The 10,286-nt window shown below is 36.3% G+C and overlaps 5 protein-coding genes across 5 annotated transcripts; 2 read left to right on the top strand and 3 right to left on the bottom strand.

Moving 5' to 3' along the window:
• Nucleotides 1–747: 747 nt before the first annotated feature.
• On the bottom strand, nucleotides 748–1,644 carry FDP41_005504 (uncharacterized protein; the record flags this gene model as incomplete). The annotated part of the gene is made up of 1 exon (XM_044709036.1): nucleotides 748–1,644. The coding sequence occupies one exon, from the start codon at nucleotides 1,642–1,644 to the stop codon at nucleotides 748–750; it is 897 nt and encodes a 298-aa protein (XP_044560223.1).
• Nucleotides 1,645–1,682: 38 nt separating this feature from the next.
• On the bottom strand, nucleotides 1,683–5,598 carry FDP41_005503 (uncharacterized protein; the record flags this gene model as incomplete). The annotated part of the gene is made up of 2 exons (XM_044709035.1): nucleotides 1,683–4,708; nucleotides 4,944–5,598. The coding sequence occupies 2 exons, from the start codon at nucleotides 5,596–5,598 to the stop codon at nucleotides 1,683–1,685; spliced, it is 3,681 nt and encodes a 1,226-aa protein (XP_044560222.1).
• Nucleotides 5,599–6,028: 430 nt separating this feature from the next.
• On the bottom strand, nucleotides 6,029–7,015 carry FDP41_005502 (uncharacterized protein; the record flags this gene model as incomplete). The annotated part of the gene is made up of 1 exon (XM_044709034.1): nucleotides 6,029–7,015. The coding sequence occupies one exon, from the start codon at nucleotides 7,013–7,015 to the stop codon at nucleotides 6,029–6,031; it is 987 nt and encodes a 328-aa protein (XP_044560221.1).
• A 201-nt stretch (nucleotides 7,016–7,216) lies between these two features.
• On the top strand, nucleotides 7,217–8,275 carry FDP41_005501 (uncharacterized protein; the record flags this gene model as incomplete). The annotated part of the gene is made up of 1 exon (XM_044709033.1): nucleotides 7,217–8,275. The coding sequence occupies one exon, from the start codon at nucleotides 7,217–7,219 to the stop codon at nucleotides 8,273–8,275; it is 1,059 nt and encodes a 352-aa protein (XP_044560220.1).
• A 263-nt stretch (nucleotides 8,276–8,538) lies between these two features.
• On the top strand, nucleotides 8,539–10,201 carry FDP41_005500 (uncharacterized protein; the record flags this gene model as incomplete). The annotated part of the gene is made up of 5 exons (XM_044709032.1): nucleotides 8,539–8,552; nucleotides 8,633–8,754; nucleotides 8,898–9,066; nucleotides 9,120–9,354; nucleotides 9,413–10,201. 5 exons carry the CDS (start codon nucleotides 8,539–8,541, stop codon nucleotides 10,199–10,201), a joined length of 1,329 nt encoding a protein of 442 aa, XP_044560219.1.
• Nucleotides 10,202–10,286: the final 85 nt, after the last annotated feature.

Raw genomic sequence — 10,286 nt, 5'->3', positions numbered from 1 at the left:
AAGATACTCTGTGAGTGTGGTTTGAGAAATTTATGCCTTTGAAATCAATGAAATGTTGAAACAAACAGATCCTCAATGTCTATTTAAGGAAATTAGAGAATTTGTGGACAAACATGAGAATTTGGATCAGAGGACATTATTCACTAAATCACCATCAAATTCAACATCAAGTTCTAACATTCCATCTTACATTCATTCATTCAGAAATGATACAATTTTAGTGTTTGTCAAATTATTCCACAAACTCTCGAAAAGAAGATGTCGCATTCGTAGTTTAAATATTCATCTTCGAAGAGATATCAAGTTCCCACTTGGTATGATGATTCAACTTATAGCAAACGATTTCACAAACCCAATGAAGCCAAACATGATCAAGATCGACAAAAAGATCAATCGCACATCACAATGATCGATCCACACACAAGAAGACAATTTCAATGTGACCATTTTGAGAATGTCATTCGATTGGATTCCATCATCCTTTCATCATGATTTCACAATGTAAGGCATGTGGAATCTCAATAATGGATATTAGTCATTTCACTCCAGAACATTTGAAAAGATATAAATACTAGATGGATATATACAACTAAATAATCGATAGATGTATACATTTAAATACTAGATGAATATATTTAATGATGAATACATTTAATCGATGGTTTTCTTTAGAACAATGAGGATTTAGTGAAAATAATCACTCCAGTGATTGAAGTGTCCACTGTCACATATACACATCTTTCCTATTTAATTTAGAAGCTTGGAAAATGTGTTTTTCAAATCTCTCATCTCTTCTTCACTCACTTCATGTGAATGAAATCTATAAATCTTTCGTTGTGTAATCATTTTCCCACCCTCTTCCAACCAATCAAAGGATTGTTTTGCAAAATTCTGATAATTCACCACATCATCTTCATCTCCATGGAAAATATAAAGTGGTGTTGAAATATTCTCTTGTGAAATAAATTCTTTTGAAGTTGAATATTGAGATCTCAATAATACATAACCACTCGCACACACAATTCCTGCAAGTGGATATTTACATTGAGAGCCAACAAGGACAGACATGGCACCTCCTTGTGAAAAACCACCTAATACAATTCTGTTTGAGGGAATTTGAGGGATTAAGTGTTGTTTCAGAAATTCATCATCATTGGTCATTAAAGTGTGAATTAAATCATTGACAAGTTTTTTAGAAGCATGATATCCTTCAATGTCTTCTTTGACTTTCATGACTTGTCGATCGAGAGATTGAATATCATACCAACCAGGCATCACCATTCCTCCATTAATTGTGATTGGACGGTGAGGTGCATTGGGTAAAATACCAATCGTATGATTTGGTAGAACGTGTTGGAGCATTTGTGCAAATCCATCATAGGTATCTCCGAGTCCATGAAGCCAAATGACAGCACTATTCACACTTGAAGTTTGGTGGTGGTGGTTGTTGGAAAGAGCATGCTGGATTGAGGAAGGTGTGAGCACGGCACATTCCATTCCACATAAATAGGTGTGATGAATTTTGTGATAATTCTTCATAGTGTTTGTGAGTGGCTTCAATTGACGAATGAGCAATCGGAATGAGGATGACGAATGGGTTTCAGCAATTCGACAAGACAAGACACAAAATTTCTTTCCGAGCATGCGAGGTATTTTTTTAATGAAATTCAAAGACCTCTGCTTCACAAGTCTTCAATGACATGTTTCACCACATTTCGTATTTGTGTTTGAGAGATTGGCTTCAAACAAACAAGATTCATTCCAGCTTGTTTGCAAATATGCTCTCCATCACTATCTCCTGTGGCTCCAATTAAAACACAAGGTTTAGCCTTGTGCTCTGATTCGAATTGTCTAATTTTTTGGGCACATTCCAATCCACTCATCACGTCCATGTGAACATCTAGAATAACGGCATCATATTTGTTTGGCGTGTTAAAATGTTGAATAAATTCATCGTATGCTTCTTTACCGTTCACAGCTCCTTTGGTACGAACTAGGAGCTTGCAAGGACAATTCTTGATTTCTGATATTTGACTTTCCATATCTGAATTTCCTGAAAGTCCTCCTAAAATTTTTAGCATCACATTTCTGTTAATATTGTTGTCATCAGCCACAAGAACTTTCAAATTAATTGTCTTTTCTTCTTCGATTTCAGGTATTGACTTGTCCTGAGAGAAGCTAGAATGAGCAATGGATGTTGTATCTAAGGAAGAGCATCTTGATTCTTGAGATGAATTTATACCTGGAGAAGTAAGAGCAGTTGGGTCCATTGAGAATTTTCGATGGTCGTCTTTCTTTGAAGGAAATTGGTAGGTCTCTATAAGTTTTCTTTCATTATGGGCGATTGTTGAGGGCCTAATCGCCAATAATTGTTGTATCATATACTGGAATGAGAATAAGGTGATAGGCTTTCTTAGAGTTAAGTCAAATAAGCCTTTGGTTTTTGACTGCCTTTCAAAGTTAGAAGGGTCTTTTCTAATAAAACTAAGAAATCTCTTTGGTTCGAACTTATCAAACCAAACGACTACTTTTGTAGAGATGCTATATCCACCTAAAGCCAATTTTGCATTATGATTTTCAACAATGCTTCTCAGTTTGATGACTGTAGAAAATATTCTTTCAATTTCTGGAGGGCTATAAATCACAGAGCTATTTCTTCTAGTGCTGGAAGAAGATCCTACACGTATGCTATTAGTGTTTTGAGCTGAGGGGTTGAAGAGAGCATTTTCACTCTTTGGAAGGTTCTCAGGAAGGAAACAAGAATCGTCTAGGATAATGAAAGAAATTGGTTTTTGAACATTCCATTCATGAATGTTTGGGGAAGAATTATGAAGGAATCTCTCTGTTATGTTTTCTAGTGATTCTGCACTCACAAACATGGTGTCTACATCATTTTCCATGGACACAACTTGGTCATCAAAAGTCTCTCTCATGTAATTGGTGAGAATATTTCTAATCTTGGGTTCTTTGTAAATGACAAGACAAGTAGAAGAAGGATAATTGGAATTAAGTTTTTCCTTGACTTCAATTAGCTTAGATTCTTCTGTAAGAGGCAAACGTTTTTCGGCTCGTTCAACAATCTTGTCATAATCCTCTCCTCTTGATGCTTTTTGGAATGTAACGGTAAACCAAAAGTTGCTTCCCGATTCGCCATTGCTGTAACAGCCAATGTCTCCGTTCATCAGATTTGTGAGATTTTTACAAATGCTCAAGCCAAGTCCACTACCTTCATATTCCTTATCTTTTTTAAGTCGCGAAAAAACTTTAAACAAATCTTTTTGTTTTTCTTTGGGGATACCAATACCTGTATCACAAACGACAACAAACACCTTAACAGCGTTTTCTGTCTCATCTTGAACATCAACTGAGACTGTAACAGATCCAGTATGAGTGAACTTGATTGCATTTCCCATCAAATTTGTCAAAATTTGTTGGAATTTGTGAACATCTCCTTTAACAACAATTGGTACTCTGTGTTTTGATCCTCGCTTGATATCAATTTCAAGTCCTACGTCAATACCTTTCTTGAATGCTGTAACACTGTTGATAGAAATAATTTCTTCTATCGAGTACACTAAATCGAAGTTGGAAAGGTCCAATTCCACGGTTCCTGATTCCAATTTTGAAGAAGAAAGTACATCTTGAATAATATTACTCAAAATATGACAGCTAGAAAGAATCATATTCATCCATTCCAGTCCTTCGTGGAAATCAACAGCTTGTTGGCTCATAAAATCTTCGTGCATTTTTTGAGCGATTAAGTATATGGAGTTCAATGGATTCTTTAGATCGTGAGAAATCATGCTAAAGAATGTCGTTCTACTCTGGAGCTCAATCTGAGCCTGTCTGGCCTTCTCATTCATCAGCCTCACTTGGTCGTTAAGCTCGTTGTTTCTTACAATAAAAACATCGACCTTTTTAGAACTTAAGAAATCCACTTTGTGAGTAACCTCAACTCCAAATCTATCTCCAAGCTTCGTTCTTGCTTTACATAGCGTCCATTCATCAGTTGCTATTACTGGAGGGCCTACTAACAAATCCAGTATATTCTTGTTGGCATGGACAATTTCATCATGTTCATACCCAAACATTCTTTCAAAGGCAAGATTAACGTAAATAATTTTCTTTTTCCTTCTACTTTGAATGATTATTGCCTCATTTGTGATATTAAGCATGTTAGAAAGTCTTGTTTCTACTTCTTTGATCTGGGATCTAAATGCTTGATGCATATTGTTTAAAATTAATATAGCAACGACATAGGGTATTGAAATAAACAAAATATCACAAAAGTAATCCCCGTAATTTAGCTTTAGACCTTGCATTATACCTCCCAGCCATCCAAATTGTATGAAAGCTAGTATATAACCAATGATGGCTACTATCAATGTTTTAGTACTAGACAGACCAATGGCTGCAAATATTGTTGGAAATATGATTACTCTCAGGTTAGTGGCTAGAATTAGATGTTGATAAGCAACAAAGTCGTTTTGTTGGAAAATTAATAGTGAAAGGATGGAGTTGGTGTCAATGGAAGAAGAAACAAGGTTAATTAGGACAAAAGGAACAGAGAACAGGTAGGCAAGAAAAACATAGAGATAGGCATGGGGAAAAGGAGAACGGAAGAGAATGAATCCAACCAGAGAGAAAGTAGCATCTAATATATAGAGAAGGGAAAGGGTTTTAAAACGTATGAGTTGTTGAATGATCACTGTGGTAGTGATGATTGGTTAGGTGGCCACGTTGGACAAATTAGGAATCCAAAATTTCCATGTTAGAACAATACGAAGGTTGAGAGTGGTCATAGTTCATGTATTGATCAAACCACATGATGATTTCAACATGTTGAACAGTAAATAGACATGTCATATTTGATTATCATCAACAACACATGCAAAAACGAATTGTGTTAGAATACAACACGATGCAATAATTGAAATACGTACTTGATATCGAAAAGAAGAGGTAAAAGACAAAGTAGACAGAATAGTATGCGATGGATAGTCGTTCGTATGGATCCTTAATGCTATTGTGTGCTCGCAAACCTGGAAAGTTTACAAATCTATACCCCAACAAGAAGGAAGAAGATTTGGAATATATAAGAGAGAGAAATCGTCGGAGCCGTGATGAATGTTTGAGATGCGCATCTGAGTTGCTTCCATCATCATCTTCTTCATGTGCTGCTTCTACAATATTACCGGGAAAGGCTGTTGTTGATGAAGAAGGTACATGGACTACTGTTTGTTGTTGATTTGTTGTTGTGTTTTGAATTGTTGGCTGTTGTTGTTGGTTGTTATTATTTGTATGGTTCATGGATGAATGTATGATGTTGTTTTGAGTATTATGAGAAGCATCTCCGTGATTATTGTTGTCTCGGCTCGGTTCGTGTTGTATTTCCACGCTTGTTGTGGTGATTGCAGAAGTAGAATGTATCGAGTTAGAGTTAGTATGTGCAGACAATAATTCCCTCTTGCTTTGCGTTGTTGATGATGTTGTAGGATTAGGAGTAACTGGTGGAGTAGACATATCTTTCAGCTCAAACAAGGGTTGCTTTCCGCTTAGATTGGTACCTTCGTTCAAGGAGAAGGTATCACCCGGCATCTGTTTGAAAGAAAATTCTTCGTTGTCGTTTTGACCTTCTTTGAACGAAGACGTGTTGAATTATTTTTTGCGTTTGGCCAGCTCTCTTGTCGATTAAATAAATGATCTTTTAAGAAAATTTGCTACGCCATTCTGAGAAAGACCTCCACATAGAAACACCACACACAAACTTGAAGCTGAATGGACCACACCTCGGTTTTTAATGTGTTCAATTACGGAGTAGGAAGAGGGTAAAACGTATCAACAAAGGGTCGACAACTTTGGAAAATGGTTCACGAAAATTTGAGGTGGCAATAAAAACTCCATTAAAGGAATAAATATTATCTCAGCATGCAGGGCAACAAGAATCCATTTCGATAAAAAAAACCATGAATGCGGACATTCAATACATTCGAGCACTACGGCAGTGATACTAATTGTTTTTAGTTTCTTATTTTAGGTTTCTATCTTTCCATTTAGATGGCTTCAAAACTAATGGTCTGTTCCCTAAATATTTTCCGTTCATATTTTCTAAAGCATGCACATAATCGTTACAATCTAAAAAGCTGATAAATCCATAACCCTTGGTTCGGTTTGTTCTTTTATCCCTTATTACAGTCGCTTTTGAAAAGCTTGGATAATGAGAAAAGAATTTTTCTAACATTTGATCTGTCACTTCATTGCCCAAATTGTTAGCATAAATTCTGAAGTCATTTTCCTCATACTGTTCTAAATTAGGATCTTCCCAAACATCAGCTTTTCCGCTAGCAGTATAAACAGTTCGTAATTTCTTCTTCTTTTTCTTGTTTGCTTGTTCGTTTTGTTGTAATTGAGATTGTTCGTATTCTTTTAGTTGCTGTTGATATTCTTGTTGTAATTGTGACGTTTGCTTTTGTTTCTGATAATCTTGTAAGTAAATTTGTTGTTCCAAAGTAGGCTCACTTGACGTTGTACTATTAACATTTGTTTGCGGGCTTGCTGTTATCACCGTGGAGCTCGCTGTCGCAGGTTTGTTGATAACTTTGGACAATTTTGTTTGTCCAATTTTCGGAGGTGATGGCATTCCTTGTTGTGAACTTCCACTTGATGCCTGCTTTACAACTTGAGCAGCTACATGTTGGGCAGTGGCACTCAACCCTCCACTTTGCATCACATGAGACTTTTGAATTTTTGGCAATACTGATGGAGTAGATTTTACGCTTTCTCCCGAGGATGGAGGCTTTTGGATTTTTGTTTGGCTTGATGAAGTGGAGGAAGCAACAGAAGTCGTCGGTTGTTGTGGGACCCCATGATCTAGCGAAGAGGAAGTTGTAGAGAGGGCTGCAGCACTTGTTTTACTTAATTTCTGCGAAATGTTTTGTTGAAGTTTTGCCAATCGGGATTGAAGATCATTGAGAGAGGATGACGTTAGTTTAGCAGAAGGGTTTGATGTCGACATTTTTTGTACTTTGATTTTTGAACATGCATCGTTCCGAATTGCTCACAATTCTTTGTTGCATGGATTCAAAACTTGAAGAAGAGAACCCAACCAGCATTACTTTGCTAGCATTCATTAGTCCAAGAATCATGATGAATTTGTTCAAGAGATCCTCGGCAGGACATGCACGCTACGGTCTTCAAAAAATTAGGAGAAACAAAAATGCCAAAACCTAACAACAACAACAACAACAAGACACCACCACGTCCTCAAAACACGAACAACAACAAGGAGGATGCATCGGAAAAGAAAAAAGAAGACTCTGTAATCATGGATGAAGATTTTGATACAAGCAGCGATGATAGCAGTAGTGAAAGCGAAGATGAAATGGTTTCCGTTAAAATGTCAAACAAGATGGTTGCTTTAGAATATAGGTTAGAGGGTCACTCTGAAGTTCCTCTCTATTTGTTTTATAAACAACACAATGGAGCCATTCCGAATAACAAAAAAGATGAGAATGACAAAAATCATAAAAACGAAAGAACAAAAGGACATGTTTTATTTTGCACAAATCCATCTCCCTTTTTGAATGAGGAAGGTTTGTCAGAATTGTTTTCTTCCAATTTTGATTCACAAGTTGGCCAATGTGTGATGAGCCACTTGGAAGAAAAGCATGGTCATGTTGAGAATTGGTTAGAGTTTCAAAATCCATTCTCCATGTATCGAGATCATCCTAGGATTAAAAGCGGAACTGCACACATACTTTTGAATAAGGCTTCTGCAGTGCAAAAAGCATTAGAAAAGCCAATTATTTCAGCAAAGGTACAAGCTAAACCTGAATCAAAATGTGGATTGGAGAAGTATTTAGAAGAATATCAAACAATACAATTCCCATCTGATAAATCGGAAAGAGATGAAGCCAAAAAGGAGTTAAATCAATACATGAAGGAATTTGACATCAAAGAAAAAGAAAGAATACAGGTCATTAATGTTTTGAGAAACAAAGCAGATGACAAAGGTTGGACGAAGGTATTTCATCGAGGAAATTCTGGACCTATTCATGCATCCGAACTAAAGCCAAAGAAGAAGATGAAGAAGGTTCCTCAAAAGATGAAACATAAACTCGATTTACCATTCTACAAGTTCCAAAAGGTTGAAAAGAAAAAGAAAGCATTCGAGGACTTGAGAGAACAATTCGAACGAGACCAAGCTCTTATTGAAAGAATGAAAAGAGAGAAAAAGTTCGAGACTGTGAGCAAAGCCAATGACTCCAATATTTAGTCGAAATAAAGCGATCCTCTCTTGTGGTTTCTCATGAATCTTCATGTGAGTTCTGTGCACCACCAACTACAAGGAATTTCAAATTGGAACCAACCCCTTCTCCATAAAGAGTAGAAGTCAAATAGAAAGTTGTGTCCTCTCTCTCAAAATAGGACAACGGTTGCCATCACACAAAAAAATTTCAAATTGTTTGCTTTTCCTATTCTTATTCAACAATAGAAATCTTTACTGACGGAAACATCCAACTACTGAGAGAATTGAAAATGTCCTATGTTGAGTAAGTGAATGATATTGATGGAGAAGTTATATTGTTTTTGTTCCGATTTTTATATTTTTTGTTTCCGTCCATGATGATAGTTTTGTAACACCAGCCATTGATCACGCAAAGCAAGCAGCTGAACAAGATGAAGCTAAAAACTATGAGGAAGCACAACGATTATATTTGAAAGCTATTGATTTTTTCATGACCGCTATTAAACGTATGTTGATGATGACCATGACGACTTGAAATATTTTGCAACAAATTACATTCATAATTATTTGAATGCAATTTTATCATCATAACAACATTTATGAAATGTCTACTGCACGATACATAATGATCCGATAAACACAAAAATAGATGAAACAAAAAATCCAAAGAAAAAAGAAATGCTAAAATCAAAAGTTCAAGAACTCATGGATAGAGCAGAACAAATCAAAACATTCTTGAAAGAAAAAGCCGAAATTGAAAAGGGAGATAGTGATTCTTCTGGAGGATCCAGTGCTGTAGGATCAATAGCTAAAGCAAAGTAAGTTTCATTAATAGACAACATTTACATGCTAAAAGTATGACTTTTAACAGATCAAAAAAAGAAAAAAAGGAAGAGGATGAAAAACAACAATTAATGGGACAATTAGAGAGTGCTATTGTAAAGGAAAAGCCAAACGTCAAGTGGGATGATGTCGCAGGTCTTGAAGGGGCTAAAGAAGCTCTTAAAGAAGCTGTCATTCTGCCACTCAAATTTCCACAGCTTTTTACTGGTAAAAGAACGCCATGGCGAGGTATTTTACTCTATGGACCTCCTGGTACCGGTAAGGTAAGTCATTCTACAACATCTAATACCTTAATTTTATGTTTAACTGTGATTATGTTAGAGCTATCTTGCCAAAGCTGTTGCCACAGAAGCTGATTCAACATTCTTTTCTGTCTCTGCTGCAGATTTAGTTAGTAAATGGCAAGGAGAGTCAGAAAAGTTGGTACGATCGTTATTTGATATGGCCAGACAAAACAAACCAAGTATAATATTTATTGACGAAATTGACAGTATGTGCAGCTCTAGAGGAGAGAATGATAACGACAGTACTCGTAGAATTAAGACCGAATTCCTCGTGCAGATGCAAGGTGTAGGCAAGGACGACAATGGAGTTTTAATTTTGGCAGCAACAAATATTCCATGGGGCCTTGATCCTGCCATCAGAAGAAGATTTGAAAGACGTATTTATATTCCTCTACCTGATATGCAAGCAAGAATCGCCATGTTTAAGATTCACATTGGAAAAACTCCAAATACTCTTAAGAAGGAAGATTTTGAAGAATTAGCATCTATGACTGATGGATACTCTGGGTCTGATATTTCTGTTTTAGTTAGAAATGCATTGATGGAACCAGTTCGTACTTGCCAATTGGCCACACATTTCAAGAAAGTTTCAGGAGTTTGTCACTTGACTGGCCAAATGTGCGATGACATGTTAACACCATGTTCACCTGGAGATCCAAATGCCATTGAAATGACTTTGATTGATGTACCTTCTGACAAATTATTACCACCAGATGTCACAAAAAGAGATTTCATTAAGGCACTACGAACAGCCAGACCATCGGTTTCTAAAGATGACTTACATGCCTATGACAAATTTACGAACGATTTTGGACAGGAGTGTTGAGGACTCTTGAGCATGCTCGTACTGAAACACTGTACTTTAAACTAAATAATGATATTAACTATTATTAATTGATGTTCTCTTACTG

The sequence above is a fragment of the Naegleria fowleri genome (genome assembly GCF_008403515.1).
Source record: "Naegleria fowleri strain ATCC 30894 chromosome Unknown tig44, whole genome shotgun sequence".
Taxonomy (NCBI): domain Eukaryota; phylum Heterolobosea; class Eutetramitea; order Acrasida; family Naegleriidae; genus Naegleria; species Naegleria fowleri.
This window is presented reverse-complemented; position numbering and strand designations above follow the sequence as displayed.